General features: G+C 37.1%; 1 protein-coding gene across 2 annotated transcripts in view; it reads left to right on the top strand.

Annotated features, from left to right (window-relative positions):
* The window catches only part of WDR72 (WD repeat domain 72), a 198,956-nt gene that overhangs the window by 42,478 nt on the left and 129,574 nt on the right, over positions 1–26,904 (top strand). For both annotated transcript variants that reach the window (XM_037502510.2, XM_037502511.2), the window contains exons 10-13: positions 738–879; positions 2,486–2,731; positions 5,531–5,751; positions 8,516–8,711. In XM_037502510.2, coding sequence (XP_037358407.1) covers positions 738–879; positions 2,486–2,731; positions 5,531–5,751; positions 8,516–8,711 — 805 coding nt within the window. The remainder of the gene's footprint in view (positions 1–737; positions 880–2,485; positions 2,732–5,530; positions 5,752–8,515; positions 8,712–26,904) is intronic.

Raw genomic sequence — 26,904 nt, 5'->3', positions numbered from 1 at the left:
TCTTTCAGTTTGCTGGCAGCCAATATTCATATTTTCAGTAAAATTATTACATAGACACATATAGGCAATATATGTACTTATAAATATTATAGTATATATTTGAAGATGTGAACTCATTGTTCGCTCAGAAAATTTAAAAAGTCTTACCAGACAAATGGTCAACAGAAACTGAAAAGTACATTAATAACACAAAATTACCATATACCTATTAGTGACTGTTATTTTCACTGACAATTGTCACTGAAGGGATCATAAAGAAATCAGTCCTCCCCAGTGGATGGCAGAGTATTTTCATTAAGAGATGGATGCTTGAGTCAGAATTACTGGACTCAAAAGCCCATCGCCATCTGTATCACCTCAGATAAATCAGCCTCTTCACTCTCCGTTTACTCATCTATAAAATGAAGACAATGATAGTGCCAACTTCGCAGGATGATTGTGAGGATTATCTAACTGAGTAGATGTAAAGCCCCTAGCAGTCAGTGTAATTCTTACACAGAGCATGTTCAGAGCTCTCTGAAGTCTAGCTGAGGACTTTGCTGCTTATTGTATAAATGTGTCTTTGTCTTAAGTGATGATTTCACTTAATTCACTTGAAGTTTTTGAAACAACTAGAAATAGAAATGATTTAAGATCAGTGATGGAGTTTTGTTCCTCCTTTATAAACACAATGGTGGCTGTCTCTTTATACTTAGATGTTTTCCCTACATAGAAGCTAACTTTTTGTTTCACACCAGAGCCTTCCTTTTGTTATGGGCTACATGAATGAAAGAAAGGAGCCTTTTTATCAGGTACTTTTTTCTGGAGAAGTCTCAGGAAGAATTACTCTGTGGCACATCCCTGACGTTCCTGTATCCAAGTTTGATGGTTCTCCTAGAGGTAAGACTGCGTCTAGTCACATGTCTTCTAAGAACTAGTTTATAATCACTCAGTGTTTGTCTAAGTTGAGGAGCATGTGGCTAGGTAAGAGGAAAATTTTCTGTGTTCCACTCTGCATTTGGTCAACATAAAAGTAGATATGAACATGTTGCTTATAGATCTTTTACAGAAATATGACCAATATAATTCAAAATAACATCAATTGAATATTTGTGATGTTTTATTGAAATGAAATGAATTCTGGGATATGGATATGGGATAGGCTGATATATGACATTCACATTTTAAAATTTGTCTTGTCCATATCCTGTACTTTTGCAACCAGTTTTTCTATTGGGATTATTACAGCTGCTTGGAACTGCAAACACATATATAAACTTGGACATTAAGAGACCTGGCAACTTGAGTGATTAGATGAATTAGCAAATGCTAAGACATTTGCTTTAGCATGTGCTTATTTGTTTGTCTTACTTTCTCTTAGAATACGAAAATGAAATCATCAAAGTAAACATTATTGTGCAATATTTTTACATTCCTGATGCTACATATTCCAAATTGAGAAATCTTGTCTTCCTCTCTGCTCCTTATTCCAAAAAACAGTCATCTCTGATTAACCAGGGCACAATGAGGGTCCCTAGTCATAATACTTGAATTTGTAAGCACAAGTTTCTGTTACTTAACAACACTGGCATAACTTCTTGTGCCCCTGTCCGAATATCTTCAAAATAGATCATAACAGAGTGAGTCAATGAAAAGGCAAAGAAGTGAGTCAATGACTAACAAGAAGTGAGTCAATGAAAAGGCAAAGAAGTCCAGAGGTTTCTTACAAGTTCAATTTCAAGTAGGAAAGTATACCATTCCAATTGCTGAGACTTCTGGATGGTGGCTTTAGGACTTTTTTGTGTTAGTTCTACTTCCCAACAACAGAATTAACTCTCTAGCCAACTGGGTTCGTAATTAGCCAACTCTATAATAATGCTTTTCATAAAAAGTGTTAGTTGGAATTGAGGTTTTCACAGTCACTGGCATGTGTATTACAAGTTCAGGGAGGCCCTTTCATAGATAAGTAGGTTGACTTCAACTGGCCTTCCTTGCTCCTGGATGCCACTTCACTTCCTGAGCCCACTTGAGGTCCAATTCAAATGCCTGGGTGGTCAGCTGCATAAAATGGTAACTAGTGCTCTGGATAACCGTATAGTTGCTTAGGGTTTGATATGATAGTGAAATACTCAAATCCTTGACATTAAAGTTTTTTAATTTACTTCACACAACTAATAGACCTCCCATTTTCCTTTTTAGTTTTGCTAAGGTTAACAGAGAACCAATGGGATCAGTTCACCAATTTACAGCACTCCAAGAGTTTCTTAGTTATTTTCCATTAATCTAGATATGAAATGAATGAACAAGTAGAAATCTACTGTTTTGAGTCTCTTTGAAGGACAGAGGGCCAATACAATAATACTTTCAGTGAAGGTGAATGATGTCAAGAGAAGTTTTATGCTAATAATCCACTATTAGGATGGCCAAAGAGATGTGCCCCAATGATATTTCCTATATCTATGAATTTATAAACCCAATTTTCCTTTTTTGTGTGTTTTCCTTTTAGAGATACCAATAACTACCACCTGGACCCTTCAAGATAATTTTGATAAACATCATACAGTGTCACAAAGTATTATTGACCACTTCTCTGGGCTGAAAGATGGGGCAGAAACTGCAGTTGTCACTTCATCAGAGTATGTTCCAAGTCTTGATAAACTAATATGTGGCTGTGAAGATGGGACAATTTTCATTATGCAGGCTTTGAATGCTGCCAAAGCCGGACTTCTAGAAGGCGGTTCTTTATTAAAAGGTCATTGAATTTTATTTGACCCTATTTATTTAATTTACCTAAGCCTCACCTTTAATCAGCTTTACTTAAGAAGATTGCCAAAGAAAATTCCTGGCATTTGCTAATAAAATTGTTCTTATTTTAATAAAGTAAAACATTCGTATAGGCTTTTTCAAAAAGTCAAGCAAAGGATTATATGATGATATATATATATATAAATATATTACAGTGATTGATCTTCAAGTTCCTTCCACCAAAGAAAACTACTAATAAATCCTTTTATACCCTTTTTGAAATTTTTCATGCATATATACGCACATGTATACCAATACAGCAGTACACATTCTTTTAATTACATTATATATAAAGTTTATCTCCCACATTGATATTTATTACATTAATGACATTTCTAGCAAAAAAAAAAAAAAACAAGTAACAAGTTCAATAATTGAATTCACATTCACAGGTTTCATTTTGATCCATTAGCCAATGTGGGAAAAAGCCATATTGATCAAAGGGATTAAAAGTCAAAAAGCACCTTTTCTCTTGCTACAGTTTGTGTGTGTGTGTGCATGTGTGTGTGTGTATGTTTAAACACAGTGGCTCTAAAACTCCAAACAGATACCAGATGCAGGACTCTCATTTTAATTAAGACTATGACATGGACTTTTCTTGAAGTGAGCATTTACACAGTCATTTAAAAATTATCACTTGATTGTACAGGAAACACAAATAGAAGCATGCTGCATACACTTTACGAAAATGTGCTTAAACAAATGTTAGTATTTTGGAGCCCATTTTTGATGAGCACATTTTAAATGGTTACTACTAATAAAACATTTTATTTAAAAATCTCCAAATACATGTTTTTTCTAGCCTTTACTACAGACAATGCAGAATTACATCTCTCTGCATACAAATGTTAATGTACATATAATATTAATTCCTAAGAGATCAATTACTGGCATAAATTTACATGTGGTTTTAATTTTGAAAATGTATTAAAATATTATCCAAGGAACATGTATTGATAAGTGTGTGTGTCCACTAAAAACCTATGAGAGTGTCTTTCCCCCAAATTTTGGCCAACACTGTCTATTAAATGTTTTGATATTAGTCAACTAAGAAAAAAATCTTACTATTTTTTCTTTGTAATGAAATATAAATCTTTATGTATTACAACAATGAATACCTATTAAATTAAGACTATTATGCTGTTAAATTATTTTATGTAAGAGAATATAGGTGCTTGGGATTTGGGAATGTGCTGAGAAATTTGTATACCTTTTGGAACGGATCCTACTGGGCTACACTGTTTGATGTTTAAGACCTAAATATCAATTTAAAAAAATGTTATATTGCCTGCTGTTGTTCTCAGCTTACTTTGGCCACTTAAAAATGTTCACTTCTAATTCACTGATTGACTGAACTGGGGGAGTGAATAGCAATGAACTGAGAAGTAATGCTCAGTGGCTGCTGTTAAAAGTTAGTGAAAAGGCTTGAAACCTTAGCATTTTTTAATGTAGTTTGATTAATTTTATCCAGACGACAAGCAGACACCTATATGTGTCATTCAACATCTGATTTAATATTCATCTTGGTTCTCTAGAGGCTATAAAGTGAGGATGTGCCTAATGGAATAATATTATCATGCTTCTTTACAAGAAGTAGTTACAATTCTTTGGGATTAAATTTCAGTTTAAAAAAAGACATTTCATGGCTTCTGGGGCTATCCAATTGTTTTAGGTTTAGCCAAGGATTTAGGTGTAGCCAATGTTTTAGGTTTGCCAAAGGAAAGAAGCATGTGGGACCTGGGAGGGCATTAGCCCCATGCTCCAGTGTATCTCGCACATGAAATACCCAGTGCCTGCCAAGTGCTAAGGAATCATGTTACCACACATGACAGTGCTGTGTGAAGTTAGTGTTATTATTATTCCAATATTTCAGATGCAGTACCTGTGATTGCAAGGGAAACAGCAACTTGTCCATGGTGACATACATAGTGATAGACTCAAGAACACAAAGTCAGCCAAGCTCTGCTCTTAAACTTTACGCTGTGCAGGGACCTCCCTCATGGCACAGGGGTTAAAGTCTCAGCACTATCAAGCTATCAGGAGCCACTGTAGTATGAGTTCCATCCCAGGCCAGGATGCTAACCCACATGGTGAAGCAGAACTCTCCTGTCTCATTTACTGTTCCCCTCAACAGTAGTGTATTTCAGTAGATCTGCCTGTTCTGCTCCCCACTCTGTCTCTGGTGAATCCTCTAACCCCAGTTTTTATTTGAATAAATAAATGAAAATAAATCTTGAAAAAATAAATAAACATTATGCTGTGTTTTCTCACACTTGGATGTAAGTCACTTAACCTCTCTGAGCCTCAGATACTTTATCTGTATCAAACTAGGCAATCTGAAACATCTTTTAAAGTAAAAATATTCTGTGAAACCTTGTGTTTCTTTTATACTAGACTTGGTCTTGCTAATTTAAAGAATAGCAGTAATATGTTTTCACAGAGACCAAGTGTATACATATTTATTCTTTTAGAACAGCATTTGTAATTTTATGGTTCTGGAATTGGTAACTTGCTAACATTCTAAAGAATTAATAGACTTTGAACTACTCCTCATCAAAAGCATGACCTGGCTTATGATAAGGAACTTACCTTTTGAGATGATTCAAGGGTCATTCAATAATTTTCTTAGCCAACTACATGGCTTTAATCATACATCATTAACTTACTTTAAACATTTATGAAAGAAAACATCATTTCTTTAATATAATTAACTTTTTTAATTATTTGCTGCTTGGTTGTTTTCCAGATTCCCTTCCTCACAAAGTACTTAGAGGCCATCACCAAAGTGTGACTTCATTACTTTACCCACATGGTCTCTCTTCAAAATTAGACCAAAGTTGGATGGTGTCTGGGGACCAGGACTCATGTGTTATCTTATGGGATATCTTTACTGAAGAAATGTTACATAAATTCTTTCTGGAAGCTGGCCCAGTAACAAGTCTTTTGATATCACCAGAGAACTTCAGAGTAAGTTAAGACAAAATATGACACATAAGTGTAAAAGTTTCACAAACCTAGAGGATATTTTTAAAACATACAGAAAAATAACCTCTATTCCCACAGAAAAAGAAAAAAATAAATTCTATGTACACATAATACAATTTGGTGAGTTTTATGCTTTCCTTTATAATCTGCAATCCTGTTTATATGCTTTTTGTTATTACAGGTTAGTTTATATAAATAATTTGCATCTAAAGCAAAGATTTGTAAATTTTGACTTTACAAAAGTCACTGAACTCTCTTTAACTGTTTATATATATTTCCCAAGTTCCATATCTTACTTCTTATGGAATTATATTTTTAATAAAAGTAATGACTATTCTGTGCACAAGTAGTTAAAATAATATAAGAATCTCTAAATCAGAAATTAACTTAAGCATCCAAGCATTCACTTCTATAATAATATTGATAGTTTTGTTTTTCTTAAATATCTCTTTCATTTATTTAATAAATAATGAGCTTTAATAAATTTATGAGCATCTATCATGTCCTGGGTAAAAGGAAATACTTTCAGATATAATTTTCTCATGAAATGTAACTTTAAATTTAGCTTCTGTAGAGCTTTGTTTAATCATTGTTGAAATATGAGCAAACATTTGCATTTCCTTAGTTTGTCAGTTAAAATTAATTGACTTGTAAAAATTACTTCTCTAGAGTAATAATATAAAAATAATCAGCTTCAAAGTCAGAGAAAATTTATGCCACTTTTGTAACAAGACAATGAAAGCAGTACTGCAGTTATACAGACAATTAAAACAGTAAAACACTATTAAGTGATTTTGTTTAAAAAAGCTTTTCATATAGTAATTTGGAATACCTTGATGTATCTTTTATTCCCAAGGTTTCCTCTTGACTTCTTTTTCATCATATGTATTTTAACTACAAGGCTCAAGACCCATTCAAACCAAGTCTAATAAAAAGGAAGTTCATTGACAGGATGTCAGGGGCAATCCCTTAAGACATTGGGAGATAAAACATATCCAGGAAGCACCCAGTGGAACTCGATATAAATTCAGAAACCAAGTTTGATACTTTTTAAGCTCTTCTACCTCAAGAGTCTTAACTTTTTTCCCTAAAAGCATTTTATTCTTTGGATTGTTCCTTTTTCTTGCTATTTCCTATGACTTCTTCCAGATTTACAATTTCAGATACCTAGGAGAGAATATTATTCTAGTGTAGTCATTTGTGTATGTCTATTCCTGAGCATCATAGGAAGTTTGCTCACATGTGTTGGGTGTGTTCACGTGTTATGTGTGTGTAAGTTTCCTCAGGTATGTTGGGCTGTCCATTCTAGAAGTTGTGGGTTAATCAGCTTCTCTAAGTTTAGTAAGGAGGCATTATGCACTGCCCCATTCCACAAGCCATGGCTCCCCATATGTCACAACTCATTTTGTTACTTGTTTTCTCAGGATTTCTGTAGTCTCCTTGAGAAGAATTAGGGAAAATAAGGGCCTCTCTGGTGGCCTAGGGGTTAGATTTCAGCACTATTACCACGTAGGCCTGAGTTCCATCCCTGGCCAGGGAACTAAGCCACATATGGTGCAGGAGACCTCCCCTGGCTGGCCTGCTGCTCCCTTTAGCAGTGTATTTCAGTAGATCTGCCTGTTCTGCTCTCTGGTGAATCCTTTCATCCCCCAACACATACATACATGCGCGTGCGCGCGCGCACACACACACACACACACACACACACACACATATCTTTGGCCTACACGCCAGATCTTCTATGCAAAAATATTTAAAAAAAAAAGAATTAGGGAAAATAACATGTTCCCTGATGCCTCACAGAGGAGGTTAGTGATGGATACTGGGAGAGTGTAAAGGGATCCTAATGATGCTTTCAACACAGCAGCTGGAACTCAGGTGAGGTGGGTTAGAAAAAGTAGGAGCATCCACAGAGCAAGGTGGTTAGAAAAGAAGTTGAAAGGGTGAAAGAGCCCCTGCCTGCTTCCCCAATGACCCCAACTCCACCCCACCTAGGCTTGCTCATGGGTTGAGTAATGCATGGCCTTGTAGAGGAGACACAGGACTACCTTGAAAACTCCTCCTAAATTAGCTTCAGCAGCACCCAGATGGATGGTCTTTGTCCTAAACTGGGTTTGAGGTAACCATATGCTGATTTTTTAAAAATTATCTTAAGACTCTTTGTCCTATGGGCCTATTTTTGGTCCTTATATTTTTGAAGCTGTACATTCGTTGGAACTATCTACTGCTTACCTCTTTTAGATTGTGTCTATACTGAGTTTCCTGTTTGAATTAAAATCTGTAGAGTTCTGGGAACAGCACCAAATCACATTTTGAGGCTTTAAGTAGAAAATATCAGCTCATGATACCCTTGGGCCTAAGCTCGTGTCTACAAATAGCTTCTTTTTGTGGCAACAAATTAGTTCTGGGGTTTATTTTATTCTGCATTATTTCCGATGTCTGCCTCACTGCCTGAATTTGCTGAGTGATGGTCAAGTCCTTCATTTATCTTATAAGTAGATCTGGCCTGGAATTCTCCTTTTAACTTGCATCTCTTGACCTTCCTGATAAGTTGTTGAGTTTAAAGCAGGCATTTAAAAGCTCCCTAGTAGAATGTTCTGTGGAAAGGTGCTATAGAAAGCAGCAATGCAATTTTGTAAATGGAGTTATAACAAAAATTTTATGTCAGTAGGAGGGAAATCTGATTTAACTTTTAAGAGAACATTTGACTATTTACTTACATGAAAATACTGTTCTTTCCCCACAGCTAAGAAGTGATCAGGTCATTTGCTGTGTGTGCAGTGACCACTCGGTAGCTCTCCTTCACCTTGAGGAGAAGCGGTGTCTCCTGAATGCCCGGAAGCACCTTTTCCCTGTAAAGAAGATAAAATGGCACTCAGTTGAGAACTTTTTAATTGTTGGATGTGCAGATGACTCCGTTTACATCTGGGAAATCGAAACAGGTAAACTGAAATTTTACACCTTTCCATCATTTGTATAGTTATGACATCAAAGCACTTGACTGAGAGGAGAGTTCCTGAGAAGACTTGGTGATGACCTCACTTACTTTAACCTTTGGCTGAGCTGCATTTAATAGTGAGGGTTGAAGGCATGTATAGAAAATAAAGCACTGTGCCCAAGTCAGATCCTGACCAAATGATGATTAGCTGACAGAGCAGTGCACAGGAATGAGCCTGATATTTCTGGAAGCTATAAATAAAAACAGAAGTTATCTACTTTAATTATTAACAAGAGAGAAATTTAGTGTCCTACTAGTCTCAAATTATCATTAAATTCTGCCTCCTTCAGCATACTCACCATCTCAGCAACGTTTTGAGTTAATTGATGATCAGTAATAATGGAATATAATTAATTACAGAATTCCAAAAAGTTGAGTCAGGGAAAATGAAAACTGAGTGGCTCAGTTAAACTTTTGATATTGTCACATAGAGAATATATAGTTTGAACTTCCAAGTTTCTTAAAAACTTTTACTAATATAACATAAGATGGAGAGTAATATGCTAGGAACACATCAAATAAGGTAATCAAACGTGGTAGTTAATGAATATGAGTCAGGGGAATGCATTTCAGAGTACATTTCTTGAAACCATTGCATGATTTTTATTGATTAATCAGTGGTGGTTTTATGTTGGGTGTTATTAACAGACTGGATAGTTTATAATATTATCATTTAGAGCCATACTTCACCAAAATACTTACTGTTTTCTTTACATTTGACTTTCATGTGTTAATGATGATGGCTAATGCACTGGTGTGCACATCAGCTAACATACAACTGCCTACTGTTTTTACCTTATTAAACAGCTTTGGTGGGCTTTCATACTCACTTCTCATTAGATGATCACAGCTTCTAGGCTACAAGTATTATTTTCTATTTTATTGATGAGGAATTTGTAACTCTGATTTGTAAATGTGCAAGATTGCACAGCTAGTAAGCAGTGAGCCAGTATGAGGGCCCCCATTGTTCTTTGAATGAAACACACAAAATTAGGAGAGTTTTAGAATTCTTGGGTAATCTATCATCCTGATTGACAGTTGTGTATACTGAATAAAATTGACTCTCAAGATTGAGGTTGCCTCCAGGACCTGCTACCAAAGAGCTGTAGGTCTTGGGCACATTACTTGGCTTCTAAGCATGTCAGTTACCTCCTCTGTGAAATGGGAGTAATGATATTGTCCCCTTGTTAGAATCTCAGTCCTTTAACAGTGCTATAGGTACTAAGCCATTAGTAATAGAGAAGTATTATTATTATCTTCACTTCTGCTTGTGAAATCGGAGTCTGTAAAACACATGCACTTATAAATGCATACAGTTACATTGTTTTTATTTGTAAATTCTTTCCCAGAAAATAGAATCTGGCAAAAATAAGGTACACACTCACAAGTGTTTATGGTCCCATTGCCTTAGGAGATTCCTTTCAGACTATGCAACATTTTGTGTATTTTTGGATGGGGTTGGAAATAAAGGAGGGGAGTTAAATCTGTAGTACTTCTTCAGAATCATGTTCATTCTCATGTTGTACTTTAACTTGATTTCTTTTTATGTTCCCAAAATGCATAATCAAATGTAAGTCATTTGAAAACTATAGAGAAACTTCATCAAAATAAATAATCTTATCTCACATCTTAAAGATACCTGCCATTCATATTTTAATCTAGTTTCTCTCAGACATCTTCCATTGTCAGTAAATAGATGATTCCATTGTGTTTCAGCCATGGTCCTGGCAGAAAACAGAATTTAACCCAGACGAACCAAAGGATGAGACATTAATGAAAAGATTATTTACAGGGGTGTGGATAGGGATTAGTGAACAGACAAGGAATCAATAGTGGGGTCCCTGTTACCCAAGCACTAACAGTATCAGGCGATTCCTAGTACTTCTGGGACTAAAATGACAAAAGAAAATGGTGTTGCAGGAACCCAGTGCCAGCTGAGGCCAAAGAGGAGGAATGGTCACTCCCTGAAGTCATAGAAGAGAAGTAGCTCCCATCAAAGATGCAGGATTGAGACAGATCATTTCTCCTTATACAGTCTCCTCCTTTAGTTTAATACAATTGGAAAGTCAGAGGGATAGGCTGTTCAGTTCTAGGCGTCATTCCGAGGCCCAGAACAGGTATGGAATGGTAGGGAAAGGATGGTGTGCTTGTCAGATGGACAGTCATTGGCATAGTCACCATTATGGACATATCATACGTTAATTCAGGAATCTTCCGAGTTGTTTATTTATATTGTTTCTGATAAAAAAAAAGTTTGTTTTAGAATTGCCATATCAATGTTACTGCCAACTCTACTGTAAAATATTTGTTTCCATTGAGGCTATTTATCGCTTGGTTTTCTATACAAATAATTTATAAACAAACTTAACTCAGCCTAACATGGAGCTAATAATTGGTGAGAATATTACTGATAATGTCATCATTGCCTTTGCCTTTGTGCAGTGCCTGTTCACTTTCAAAGTATCCTCCAGTCACAGTTCCATCTGAGCTTCACAGCACTTTGTGGAGGTGACTGACAGACTCGTTTTCCTCACCACATTCATTCCTTTTAAATAACTTCATATTGTTCTTCTTCGTCTGTGTCTGGTTCAGCTTTGTTTTGGGTTGCCTTTGACCTCTGCAATTCCAATTTTGCTTCAGATTTAATTAAATACTTTGTTTTAAGTTGGATTTGAGCTGGCTAAGATGTTTCCATCCTGTTTATGTTACCTGATTTCTATTTCAACCTTTTCCTGGAAAGGCAGGAAAATCTGGGACTAGGAAGTGTTTCTGTAATAGTTTCACAGTTAGGATTAAAATAATTAGGCTAAAAAAAGGTCTACGAAGATATAGCATGTACTCTTTACTGATGTGCCAGAACATGAGTAAATATGAGTGAACTAACCAAACTGTACCTGGGCCTTGGGAGACTTGAGTCTGAATGAGCTCATGTTAACATTGACTAGTCACGGTGGCTCTTCAGTCATGGCTTCCCAACTGTGGGCATGCCCTGAGCTTTCTCTTCCAAGTCTCCCCTAGGATATCTGGAATCCACAGGGTATGTCTCACCTTCTCAGGTATAAATCTGTGTATTTTCTATTCCATCCAATTTTTCCTGAGGAGCTTTCTTAAGAGATTCAAGCTTCATTCCGTGTGTGAATAGGCCTGTTGTTTGCTGTATTTCTCTAGCATTTTGCCCCTTCTAAATACATGACTGGGGCATACATTGACATGACAGCATTCATTAAATCTTTCTGCACCACAGCAACTCCAGAACACATAGAATAAAAATTGGAGGTATCGGTGGGATAACAGTTTGGGGAAAGGGGCCTAGAAAAAAAAAAAAAAATGCAAGGGGAGGGGCTTGAAGCCAAAAAAATTTAATCCTCAATTGTGCCAAAAGTCTGCCTTGGTAGTAGAAACCTGGGGAGCTGAAAGCTGGAGTATAAGCCAGTTCCTGTGCTACCATTCCCAGGTATGAGACTCCTGGTTTTCTCAAACAGTTTGTAATAGCCCATTCTCACTTTACTCATAAATCTTTTTGATGGAATATTCAGCATATTCTGGAGCCACATCCCTGCCATGCTGATTTTACCTTGAAATTGTAAGAATGTTTCTTTCTCTGACAGGTGCATGCCAGGGCCATGTTCAGGATAGTAGATGGGCATGCTCGTCTCAGGGAAGAGGCCAACAACCAAAGTCGAGAAGTATTTGTGTTACAGCAAGGGCCCTCTTCTCAGGGCTAAAAATGCAGTGCTGCCAGGTTGGGAGTGATGAGGGTATCTAGTTTTGCTTATTGATTTGCCGGATATCCCATGATGTTGAAGGCTGATTAGGAAGGGAAAAAATTGGAGATGTCATTTTGATTAATATTTGTGCTCCCACAGTGTGTTTGGCGCTGACAACTCTGGGCAGCTTTGCTGCCCTCATTGCTGTGAGACACAATAGGGATAATGTAATACTGATTTTTTCCCCCTAAAGTACACACCAGAAATAAATCTCAGCTTTGAGCTCATTATTCTTTTAAGAATTGAATTTAAAATATTTCTGAGGACTTTTCTGTTCACAGTAATGGATTTACATAACAGAAAACTTGTGTAATGAATTTCTTGTGTGTTGTTAATATAACTTACTATTGTTGAAGGTCTTGTGTTGTTAAACTTATGGCCTGTGTTTTGAAATATGCCACATTAAGTGACCAGAATTTTTTTGTGTGCAGCAGAAAGTTAACTCTTACTTGCTTGAAAATAAAGCTCTTCTTGATAAGATAGGCAGGCAAACTTTTTTTTTTTTTTTTTTTTTTTTTACAAAAAGATTAAATAATAAATACTCTCAGCTCTATGGGCTGCCTGATCCCCATTGCAGTTACTTAACTCTGCCCTTGTATCACAAAAGAAAATATAGACAGTATGTAAAGTGGTGGATGAGGCTGTGTTCCAATAAAACTTTATTTACAAATATAGACAACAGGCTGGATTTGACCTATAGTATAGTTTATACAGCTCTAAAAATGATGCTTTTTAAAGTTCTCCTTCTAAAGCAGATTATGTTTGCATCCTACCTCACTGACCCTCTGTGTTTATACCCATTTTGCTAATGAGAAAATGGAACATGGTGAGTTGTTTTGAGTCTGAAGGCCCCTAGACTGGTTATTGGGCAGCCACATATCTCTTTCTTTTTTTCTGGCATGTTTTCCACTGTATCATACAACAGCAGCACCCCCTGAAGATGGAGGTCAGCTTTTTGAGACTGTCAAGCAGGGAATTAGATAAGAAAAGCTCTGAGGAGAAAAGAAATGGCTGCCAGGAAACCTGCTACATGCTCTCCCAAAGGAAAGGGTCTCTGGCTATCTCTCAGAGCTTGACTCTCAATTTACACACAGTTCTAACAACTCTGGGCATCTGATTTCTCAGATGACAGATTAGAAGCAGCAAATTGCAAGTGGGAGGCTGTAAATGGCAGGCACTGAGATAGTAGAAGCAACAACTGACAGGAAGGGAGGAGAGGCAAAACTCAGCATCACTGGTCAGAGCAGTCTTTCCTCTGCCTCCAGAAAGACAACCACCAAGAAAATGCTGAAATCCTTTGCTTTGTCCTGGAAGCTCTTTGATGAGTCTGAACAGGCTCTAGGCAGCTGCTGCTGCACTTCCCCACTCCTCATGGGTAGCTGGACTTGCTCCTTCCCAGGCCCTCCTGGTTTCAGGGGGTGTACTTAAAAGTGGTATACTTTCAGTGGGTTCCAGACTTAAGGAATTCTCAGAAGCAGCTTGGAGTCTGGAGTTCCAAACAGCTAAAGCCTTTGGCCCACATGTGGGTAGAACTCAGGGACGATGGGAGTCTATTTTTGTTGCTTTCTTCCTGCTCCTACTCAGGTAATGTGAGCTGTATGAACTTGAGCAGGAAGCTTTACTCCAGTAGCATGGCCTGAGGACCCAGCCTCTGATTATGACATGGTTTCTGTGGGAAAACACATTCTGAGTTTCAAAACAACCATCTTGTAAACAGACCATTGGAATGAAGCCTATGTATGTGAAATTAAGGAAGCAAGGAAGAAGAAAGTACTTTTCAGTTATTTTCACCACAGGTGTTACTTGTCTCTCTTAATTGCAAGTTAACTTGTCTCTCTCTTAATTGCTTTTTCTTATTGAAATTAGTAACAGAAAACTATTCCAGCTACAATGCCATGTAAATAAAGCCTTCATTTCATGGTTGCACAATACATGGTCTTAAAAAGAAAATTTTTAGAAATGAAACTATTGGGGACCTCCCTCATGGTGCAAGGGGTTAAGACGCAACCTATGAAGCTATCCTCAGCCACTGCAGCACAAATTCAATCCCCGGCCAGGGAGCTACCTACATGGCGCAGCAGACCTCTCCTGACTCGCCCACTGCCCCCCCTCAGCAGTGTATTTCACTCAATCTGCCTGTTCTGTTCCCCACTCTGTCTCTGGTGAATCTTCTCACCCCACCCCACATCTCTGGCCTACACCCCCGTTCTTGTATACATAAATAAATCTTTAAAAAAAATTAAAAAATGAAACTATTAAGATAGACAAACTGAGTGTATCAAGTAATAGATCATAGCCCAAATCTTAAGAAAATATCCACTGTTTAATCTTCTATAGATCTGAGTTTGCTTTAATTATTTAGGGTGAGGGATATATAGATAAATGTAGGACACAACTTCCCAGAAATATGCAGTCAATTTTATCCAATAGAATAGAATTGTGTGGCTAAACTCTTACTTTGCCAAACCAAAATATCATACAAAGTTAGTACTTGGAGAAGTAATTTTCCAGCCCATGGATTTTACTGGGTTGTGTTCTTTATAGTATATACTGTGTAGTATTGTTGTACATATAAAATTCAAAAAATTCTGTTAGTTACCACCTATTCCATTCTGGAAGACAGTTTTGCTTGAGTTCCTGTTCAAGGTCACCCTCCTTAGATACAGGGTTAAAGTTATGTTGTGTCAACCGCCTTGTCAGCACTATTGGTATAAGGATTAAATTATATGAGTGTTAAAGGTAGATTCTGGGTATGCAGCATTGGCAGGTAATAGTCTCTCCAGTATGTTATTTTCTCAAGCTACGTTATTTTGTTGTGGTAGATTACAGATGGAACCCTCTTGGGATGATTGTTTTTAGAAAAGAAAAATAGGATACATTAAAGCACAGGGTGGGATGTTCTATATATCACCTTTTCCAAGCCCTTTTCTTCTTTATTATAATGATTACTGATGTTATTACTCAACATGTATTTTTAGTTGACTGCCTGTTTTTTGAATCTTTATTTCTCCGTGCTAGTTACCACAGCTACACTGTAATTTGAGATTTTTATTCATGTACTACTGTATGTGTTGGTGTGTGAGTGCACACCCCAATGTACACACAAGTGTCAATGAGCTTTGCCTGCAGATTAGTTACTCAGTGATTGCAACATTTACTCTCTTGAGTAGGAATGAATGTCCAGAAGATTATGACCATGAATCTTGACATTCAGGCTGCTGGATTTGAGTTCTTGTTCTACCCTTGTTCATCTATATTGCCCCAGTCAATCTTTAACTCCTCAAAGATCCATTGTCTCCTAGTGGGAGTTAACACTGAGTAAATATTAAATATTACTTATTATATTATATATCTTTTGTATATTATCATACCAGTATGTACTGAAAGTTTCATTATTCCTACCTCCTTATGCCCCTGTCTTCATTCCAGTTAAGGCTCACAATTACTTCTTGTTCTGGTGATACTAGAAATCTCACACATGGCCTTCATTCTTTTTTAAAAGATTTTTTTATTTATGCATACAAGGGCTGGGGTACAGGCCAGAGGTGTGGGGGTTGAGAGGATTCACCAGAGACAGAGGGGAACATAATAGGCAGACTGACTGAAACACACTGCTGAGGGGAACAGTGGGCGAGACAGGAGAGGTCTGCTTCACCATGTGGGTTTCTCTGTGGCCGGCCAGGGATCGAACTTGTCCTGCAGAGGCTGCAGATTGCTTCATAGTGTGGTGCTTAACCCCTTGCACCACCAGGGAGGCCATGACCTTCATTTTTAAGAGTTTGCAGTGTAATCAGGAAAAATCTGCATGCTTGACACAATTTGAAAAAGTATAGGATAATGTATAACAGCGTGGTCTATAAAGTGTCCAAATGTATTGCTAAGTATTCTATGCATGTCTTGGGAAGTGCTGGTGGCTATGGGGAAGGCAGGGCAGTGTGTGGAGATTTTGTTTCCATAGCATAATGTATATCCTCGCCTCGCCAGCCTAAAAATTTGCCTGTGGGGGCAAGAATTATGTCTGTCATTTCATTCCTGTTTCCAGAAGGTACACAGCACCTTATATCTGGGAAGAAGGCAACAAATATGCGTTGAATTTAACTGGAAATGAAAAAAGTATTTAACTTCTGTAAGCATAACTCATTCCACAGGACTCATTATCCCCTCTTATTGTATCTAACTAATGCTGTTGCCTAGTATTTAGAGACAGTGGCAGAATCTACTGTGAATTTGTGCATTTCTTGACAATTCACTAAATTGATCAGAGCTTTAGTTTTCTCACTGTGATGACGATGATATTTAACACAAGGCTTGCAAAAAAGATGTCGGAAGTTACTTGTGTGAGATAAATACTGGTTTAATTTTATTAATTAAAAATATATTAGCATGGCTGGAAGAGATCATGCTCAGCAAAATAAGCCAGAAAGAAAAAGAAAAATACCGATGGTCTCACTCATAGCAGGAATCTAGAAAACTTAAATAAGGGACCAGGAAAAAGAACAACTAGAAGAAAGTGAAAATCAAAATCAACAAAAAACTATGAACCAGAGACACTCTATGGGGGGTGGGGTGCGGGGAGGGGAGGGATTGGGGACAAAATAAGGGGGTTGCAATTGTATGGGGAATATAAATATAAAATTTATTAAAAAAAATAGCATGTACTACAATGTGCGCACACACATATTCCACATGGTTGCTCTAACAAAAAAGATACCCAAACAACACAACAAAATTAGACTAATGGAACATGTAAAAATTGAAATATTTTGTGTGTAAAATGACACTATCAAGAAAACAAGGGCCTCTCTGTGGCACAGGGGTTAAAGTCTCAGCGCTATCAAGTTATTACCAGCCACTGTGGCATGGGTTGGATCCCCAACCAGGGAATCCCCAGCTGTCTCGCCTGCTGCTCCCTTCAGCAGTGTATTTCAGTAGATCTGCCTGATTTGCTCCCCACTCTGTCTCTGGTGAATCCTCAACCTTCATGTCTGGCCTACACCCCAGTTCTTGTATGCATAAATAAATAAAATAAATCTTACAAAAAAGAATGTGAAAATACAGGGCCTCCCATGGTGGTGCAGGTGGTTGAGTGCCACGCTGTGAAGTTTTCCACAACCTCTGCAGTGCCAGCTCAATCCCAGCCAACCGGCGAGAATCCCACATGGCGCTGCAGACCTCTCCTGTCTCACCTGCTCCCCTCAGCAGTGTATTTCTTTAGTCTGCCTGTTCTGCTACCCGCTCTGTCTCTGGTGAATCCTCTCACCCTCTTGCACATCTGGCCTGTACCCCAGTTCCTGTATAAATAAATAAATCTTAAAAAAAAAAGAATGTGAAAATACAACCGACAATGGGAAATTATTTGCAAATAATATATTGGGTAAGGATTTAATATCCAGAATGTATAAAGAACTTTTACAATACAGCAAAAAGGCAAACACAATTTTTAAAAGGAAAGCTAAAATAGATCTTTTTGCAAAGAAGATACATAAATGCTCAACCTGCACATAAAAAAATTACTGGCATTATTAGTCATCAGGGAAATGAAAATTAAAATCACAATGAGATACTACTTCACTTTGACTAACATGTTTATTATTAAAAAACAAAACAACAACAAACAAACAGAAAATGAGTTTTGTCAAGGATGCAAGGACCCTCATATATTGCCGGAGGGAATATAGAATGGTGCAGCCACCACAGAAAATGGTTTGGCAGTTCCTCATAAAGTTAAATGTAGAAATTGGCAAATTTACGTCTATGTATAGACCTATAGAAGACACATATCCACCCAGAAACTGACACATGAATGTTCTAGTAGCATTATCCATAATATCCAAAGGATGGAAGTCACCCCAGTGTCCTTCAATGGATGAGTGAGTAATCAAGCTGTAGTATAGACATGCAATGAAATAGTGTCCCACCTTGAAAAGAAAAGAAATGAAGTACTGATATATGCTCCATCTTGGCTAAAACTTGAAAATATTATGCTAAGTGAAAGAAACCAGACATAGGGCCTCCCTGGTGGTGCAAGGGGTTAATACACAACCTATGAAGCTATCCTCAGCCACTGCAGGACGAGTTTACTCCCTGGCCAGGGAGCTACCCACATGGCACAGCAGACCTCTCCTTCTCACCCACTACTCCCCTCAGCAATGTATTTCAGTCGATCTGCCTGTTCTGTTCCCCACTCTGTCTCTGGTGAGTCCTCTCAGCCCCTGCACCTCTGGCCTGTGCCCTGGTTCTTATATGCATAAATAAATCTTTAAAAAAAAAAAAAGAAACCAGATATAAGACATCACATACTTATTATTCTTTTTTATATTAAACATTTAGAATAAGAAAATCCATAGAAATAGAAAGCAGATTAGTGGTTGCCAGGATGTGAACACAGGGGGGAAAGGGAGTGATGAGTATGGGGATGATGAAAAAGTTTTGAAACTAGGGAGAGTTTGGGGTTGCACTGTTTTTCACTAAATGCCATAATTGTACGCATTGAACTGGTTCTTCGTATGTTATATCAAAGAGAAAAAAAAAACAGAAAATGAGAAAGGAGACATTTTTAAATGGCAATAGAATTCCAGTATTTGTAGATAATCAGTATTAATGGATGGTGTATTGTACGTTCAGTGTTTTATTGTTTAGATAATAATGTATATAATTTATATAGAGACATGTTTATATTTAATTGTATATCATAAAAGGTGTTATTAGTTCATTGTTTTCATTTTTAATGTGGTACCCTGGCAGGTATAGGGACCACTATCTGTATCTTTTTAAGGGTGTCTGTGAAATCTAAATGAAGTTAAGCATTTCTTTCCATTCTGAATATAGGGAACACTTGATAGCAGTATTTGCAGTATCTGAGACACTGTCAACAAGACAACACAGATATTTTCATATCACATTAGAGCTGTCACCAGTACCTCAAGTTACATTTACATGTTTTCATGTCAAACTTGAGGCTCATCACTAGCTCTTTTTACTTATCTAACTAATAAAGATACATGTACATTTGGCTCTTTAAATATCTTGATGATTGATTTCAATATAATTGATACACTTTCTCATCCTATGTATTTCACTTCCAACATTTCAAACCATTATTGTGAAAAAGATTTCATTGACTTCCCCTGACTGCCAAAGGAGTTCTTGGCATGAAAAAGGTTAAGAACCATTTAGTCTGTAAAATTTTTAATGTGTGATGCACTAAAATTACTCAATGATAGCAGTGCCACTGGAGACTGCAGGTAGATATCTGCCTTCTCACTGTTTGCATTTGCCCTCCGTATCTTTTTTTTTTTAATAACAAAGCAAAATACAATAATAATAGTTTGATCTTATTTTCTTCAGAGTAAGTCCAGCAATTAACACAGTATCACTAAATAAAGGCATATAAGTCTCATTTTACAATATTTTTATTATAATTACAGTGTAAAGCCTTGATAGACAACTTTTACATGCTGTGCACTCATGTGAGCAACACACACACACACACACTTACATGTGAATGATGCTTCCCAAACCTGCCATCAGAAATAGGCTTCTGTAATACTATCTAGTGAACACTGACCTTTTTGTTGCCCTATTTTGGTGAAATTAGGTGTGTTAATTTGACTTTATCACTTTAAAAGACTCTCAAAAGTAGGGAAATTCTGAGGATGAATTAGTAATATTTCCCCAAATTATTTATTTTTTTACATCATTGTTCATTTTTAAACAATATTTTCTTCCCTAATGCACCCATGCACCATCGCCTCAGTCCCCTGTGCTCCTCCCTCCCTCCCTCTGATCCCTCTCCTGCCTCCTCCCCTGCAGGATGTCTCTGATTTATAATTGTTTGTTTTTGCTTTGTTGTGTTTTGTACTGTTATTTTTTTTTACACTGATGTCTTATTTGGTACCCCTATATTCTTGCTATAAGTGAAAGAATCCAAAATTTTTCTTTTTCCTTCTGGCTTATTTCACTGAGCATAATTCCTTCTAGCTCCATCCACATTGCTGTGAATGGCATGAGTTTATCTTTTTGGATTGCTGAATAATATTCCATTGTGTATATATACCACGTTTTCTTGATTGAGTCATCTATTTTTGGGCATTTGGGTTGTTTCCAGGTTTTACCTATTGTAAATAGTGCTGCAATAAGCATAGGGGTACAGGTGATATTCAAGAAAAGAATGTTTTGCACAGTGCAACTTCTGCTGTGCTCTTTAAAATCCAAATATCACATTGAAAAGCTGTTGACAAAACAAGCACAATTTCTCCTCCCAAAGTTGGATTTTCTTCTCTATCACGCCTTATTAGTTATAAATATCTGAACAATTATCTTCATTTTATTACAGAATTATTCTTTGTATGAATATGGTTCTGTATTGTTTTTAGGTATGTTTTCAGTATATTGCTTTTAAAATACTGCATTATGTGATTATCTTTTAACTTTAGTAAAACACACACAGGTATTCATGTGTGTCTATATAGGCACTAAATTAAAACCATATTCAGCTTCTTCTTTTTAGGGGGGATCTCCAGGAATGTTGGTGCCTGTTAAGCATGTGACTGTGGTAGTTGCGGGATGTCTTTCAAACATTGCATATGATAAGAAACAAATATGAAAATCAATACAATCTCATTCTAATTATGAAAGCAAACATTTTCTACTCTTCAAATTACTTTCACCAATTAAGCACCATCTTTTGCTGTCTTCACTATTTCCTTTGGCAATTGCTATCTTCCTGGTTTTCCTTTAGTAAAGAAAGTATGCTCCATAATCAGTTTTAGCTGATTCCTAAGGTCTGATCACACTTTTGATTCAAGTGCTGCCTGGATGGGTTTGTCATATGTCTGCATTTAGTGTTTTGGAGGGCTTATTCTTTTAGGAGCCAGCAGAAAGAGGAACCCATCAGAATGCCTGCTCTGTGTCCACTCCTTAGCTTGGACCCTCCTGCCAGCATTTTATATGGCCACTTGGAACGTTTGTGGGTTTCACAGCTGCCATGTTTGGCGAAATAAACCCAAAGGAGCCATCTGCCCCTCCCCATGCTGCCTCCTTTCAGTTCCTAGCGGCCTCCCAGTAGCCAGCTGCCACAGAAACGATTGGAAAGCAAGACTCAGTGGACTGTAATGATTGCTATTCTCTGGGAAAGTAGGTTCTCTGATTTGTCTGAGAGATAAAGGATATTGGATGCACTTGATGCATCTGAGTGTATCAATAATATCCAACTTCTACCGTTCACTTACTTGTTAGGATTTGATAGGAAAGGCCTTTAGTGTTTTGGGGATGGACCAAGTGAAATCAGATCCAAAGGTCAAATCATTGACTTGGTAGTGGTGAGTGGAGAATTTGACTGGGGAATGTTGTCCAGTTTTATCTTGTGTGCTACAAAAAATGTTGGTTACTAATCTCAGCCTTGTCAAAAGTCTTGACCACTCTTTTCCCCAGTCCTTTTCACACCAAAGTGCAGGCAAATTCCATTCCACTCTAATCCCAAGTGCTGGGAAGAGTAAAGGCCTTTTTTCAGCCACTTGGAATCATGAGAGAAACAAAAACTAAACAGAGGAACTTAGTTTATCATTTAAGAGGATAGCATCATCTTTTGTAAATTTAGTTAAATGATTCTACTTTATGCTAACAGATCAAAATTGAGAATGTTGAGGGGCAAAATGTAATACTATGTGATTAAACAATTTATTTTTAATCTGTGATTTGCACTTGAGGTTAACCTTGGGTCAAATTTTTCTTATTTCCAGAAGCATTTGGAAATTATCACAAAGTTATCAGTTCTGTAAGTCCAGGGGAGCTCAACTAGGTTCTGTGTTTAGGGTTCCACAAGACCAAAGTCAAACAGTTGGAGAAATGACACTTAACTGGAAGTTCTGGAGAAGAATTTGCTCTCCAGCTCATACTCCTGGGCAGATTTTAGTTCTCTCTGGTTGTGGGCCTGAGGTGCTGGCTGGCTGTTGGCCAGCTGTCACTCTAAGCTCCCAGAAGCCACTCACTGATCCTTGTACATAGTCTCCTCCAACTTCAAAGCCAGCACTGGCACTTTGAATCTTAGGAAGGATTCATGCCTCAGATCTCTCCGACTTCTCCTTCCATCAGCTGGATAAAATGCTCTGCTTTTAAAGGGCTCACTGAATTAGATCCAGCCTGCTTGAATAATCTCCCTATTTTAAGGTCAACTGACCAGAAACCGTATTTCTGCTATGCCCCGCCTTTTTTTTTTTTTTTTTTTGCCACATAACACCAAAATCACTAGAGTGCTCTCTCATCATGTCACCGAGGAAGCAATCACACAAGGAAGAGGGTCATGGAATCATTCTTGGAATTCTACCTGTCATGCTGGTTTCAGACAGGATAGTTTCTGGAGTTTGCCATGGACAATTGAGTTCCTGTAATGGAAGAATAAAAAACTTGGGGAAATATTTTGAGTCACTGGGTTTATTAGAAACATGGTATGAAATTTTACAGCAGCCAGAAATATAGTGAAGGTATGCTTAGACCTGGTGTTTTTAAAACAAACCCTGATATACCTGCTGGAACTTTGAGCACTCACTATTTGCCTAAGTCAGTCCCAACAGGACTGATTGCATTTAAAATGGTTTTATGTTCCTGTCTCCACCACATTCACCTCCGCAAAATATTTTCAGTATGTCTTCACCCTAATCCAGCACCCTATTCAGGAGACCATACCCCAAATTTTCATTTTCCAATACTTTTCCTCTTAAAGGGAAAATTTCAGATCAATTTAGCAAGGTGAATAAATGATATATGCAAATCTCATCAAGCATATTGTGTTCCATAAGTAGCTTAGCCTTCAGTCAAGAACGTGAGGGGCGGGGATTAAGACGCAACCTATGAAGCTATCCTCAGCCACTGCAGCACGAGTTCGATCCCCGGCCAAGGAGCTACCTACATTGGCACAGCAGACCTCTCCTGTCTCGCCCACTGCTACCCTCAACAGTGTACTTCAGTCAATCTGCCTGTTCTGTTCCCCAAACTGTCCCTGGTGAATCCTATCACCCCCCACACCTTTGACCTGTACACCAGTTCTTAAATATACATAAATAAATCTTTAAAAAAAAAAAAGAATGTGAGGAGGAAGGAAAGCCATTTTTTAAATACTTTAAAATTAAAAAATAAGCATTCCTGATATAAAAAATCCCATCAATACAAAGTGAGTAATGTTTGTAATACTTAGAAGCAGTATAATTTTAGTAATTTGTATATAATAGGCAGTTATAGACAGATAATATATTTTCATCTAATAATGCAGAAATACTTTTCTGTAAATATTCACCTTCTTAATTAGTTGCAAGTTATATTAAGTTTTACCATGAGGCTGAAAATGAAAAGCATGGTGATAGTAGATTCCATGTTGTCAACACACATTTAAGAAGGAAAGGTATTTAATAGATAAATATCTTACCAAGAAAAACCTCATTTAAAATTTGTTTAAAATTGATGCATTGTGTTATTTATACAGGTCAGTAACATTAAACCTCAATGTGTTTCAGTCTTGTTTTCCTCTCCCCACCAGAACAACCCCTTTATTTTGTTTTTGTGGAGGTCAGTGGGCAGGATTAGATGTGAGGGTTGAGTGTAGCTCAGCTGATAAATCCCAGTGTTGCGCTGAATGTGCTGGGGGCTGTGGCAGCCCTGCGGTTAAGGTCATGGTGGTCAGGGCTTTGTGAAAATGTATTCTGTGTACCCTCAAGGTGCAGGCAGTGGTGAATTTGTTATCATATTAGGACTATTACATAGAACAAAACAAACCCTGCCGTTCTACAGCTGAATCTATCATATTCACATACATTTCAGAATGAAGAGGTAAGCACCTCTATGTCTAATTCAGTATTTTCAGATTCATTTCATTTCCCCTCACGACCACTGTTTTCTCTTAGCAAAGTTTGATTCCTCCAGGGTCGCCATCCCTGGTCAGAACCCCCATCAGTTACACATTTTCTGGAGTAAGATGCAGTAACTGTGAAATGATTTTGTTAGGAAGGGGGCGCCAGGTCCATCTCCATACACTTCTGTGAGCAGAGTAATGAATTCCATGTGTAACTGAAGAAAAATGATGCATCTTACAGCTGATCCAGTGGTCAAATTCCCTGAGTCTTTGAATTGATTGTTAACTGTCTGTCAGCTGTATTGTTGAAATCTGATGTTATGAATTTGACTACTAAATTTAGTAGTGAAGCTGGTTTTTTAGTCTCTTCTATTTTAGAAAAAGTTTGAAATATAACTCTGCCCAATACGGTAGTGATTTCAGTTAGAAAGTGCCTACCTGATGTAGAAAAGACCTATAATGTGGCCACTCATCTGTTCTACCATTAAGCTTTGTTCATGTAAGGACAGTTTATATTCATTACTAACCACATAATTGGAATTACTTACTGAATTCCAGCATTTTTACAATTCCACAATAAACATGTAATTAAATATAGAATTGAAGATATTTCTTTTTTGTGTGAGTGCAAAAAATTGTTTAAAATTTGCCAGTTTGCAATGTTCTTCTGAAGGGAAGCACCATAAGTTATAGTAAATCAATTACTGTTTCTAATTGACTTATGTATGATTTTTAAGTAAATAAAATTTTTCTGGGCAATGTGGCAAAATGTTAACACATCTGGGTATTATTTTTGAATCTTAATTTACTCTTGATCCTTTGCAGATAGATTCAGCAGGTGACTATTTTTATTAACCATTTTCTTTCCTTGGGGGATAGTAGCAATTCATTTTCTCAGACTCAGTGGTCATAGCTGTTAACTTGTAGGATTGACTTTGTCTGACGGGGGGCGGGGGGAGGGAGGAGGAGTTAAAATATGTATATTAAGACTATTGGTTAATTGATAGTAGGTTGATAATAGGATATGATAGCTATTTTAATTTTGGAAAGCAAGTATGAGTGAAAATGGAAAAAAAACATTGGGTTTTAAATATTTACAAAATACTAAAAGCATGAGCAAATTACAAGGCAAAATACACTCTGTTCTGGCTGTTCAGAACAGAATTAATTTATAATATACTACTACCCCATCTTCCCTTTCTTTAAGTAGATATTCAAATCTATTACATCAATAAGGCTTGTTTCATCACCTGAAAGTATTCTCTTTACCCTCTGCTTTGCATTTCTATCACAATTAAAGGCAGCAGCCATCATGGCATACATGATACATTGTAGAAATAGTATTACTATAGGAACATAAAGTTCCCCAGGTCCACTAAAACTATGTGTATTGAAAACTACATGGTCTTCCTTTAAGAGAACCTGATACTATAAATAATCAGATTTCAGAGCAGTCACCTCTCAAAATGATTATTTGCCCAATTTAAAAAAAATAAAGCCAAACTATAAGTGCCCTATAAATATTGACAATCCTAATGCATTTTAAACACAGCTGTATTTTAACAACACACATATTCACAAGTGTCTGAATCTTCCTTCTTTTCTTTCCTCTCTCTGTGCAGAAACTGTTAAAAGATTTGTGCTGCTCTCATGACACATCTCACGCCAAGCTCCTGGAGCTCACATTCTTTCATTGGAATTTCATCCTTACCTATCTGCTGAGGCTGCTGAAGCTTCCATCTCTCTGCTCTAGTCTCTACCTAGAAGCGTACAGGTGAACTGTGCATGCCTCTTTAGATGTTCTCAAAACTGACTTTTACAACAATAGACACATCTTTTCTTTCCTTTCTTTGTTAGGGCCATGTTGGTAGCTACCAGCAGAAGCCAAGTTAAGTTGGTTTTATCAAAATGAGGTACTCATTGCAAAGGGTTCAAGGGTGTACTGCAGGCACCTCCAGGGACAGTCTTCCTCAGCAAGGGACTAACAGTGGGGTAGAAATTTGGATCATGCTCACTCCTCCCCACGTCCATCTCTCTTTCCTTCCCTCTCCCTCTCTGCTTCTCTATGTGTATTTTCTCCTCCTTTCTGCAGACTAGCATGTTCTGTTCCTCAGTCCATGAGACAAGAAATGGCAAATCTGTGGGTCAAGTTAACATTCACAGGCTGACTTGCAGTTCTTCCAATTCCAAATTCTTGAGGCATCAGTAAGAACATGGCAATGTATTTGAGGTGCATATATGTATTAAAGCATAATAAAGTATAATAAATTATTACCCCAAAATTCTTACTCTTTAAAAAAACATATAGTTTTGGGAGAAACAGAAAACCCTTAAGAAGAAATATCCATGGTGATATCATATTTTAAAAAATTCCTCATAAACAGAGACTTTCACCAGATGTCACAGTTACAAGTTCTGGAATATAGTCATTTTCAGGAAGTAGAAATAACTATTATCTTTTTTTTTAATATACGCTTTTTATTGTCATTCTTGAGAAAAAGTGTTTCTTGATAGTGCTGCCAGCTTCA

Source organism: Talpa occidentalis, unplaced genomic scaffold, assembly GCF_014898055.3.
Source record: "Talpa occidentalis isolate TD23 unplaced genomic scaffold, MPIMG_talOcc4v2.1 talOcc4.11, whole genome shotgun sequence".
Lineage (NCBI taxonomy): Eukaryota > Metazoa > Chordata > Mammalia > Eulipotyphla > Talpidae > Talpa > Talpa occidentalis.
The sequence above is the reverse complement of the archived record's forward strand: the minus strand, read 5'-3'. Positions and strand labels throughout refer to the sequence as shown.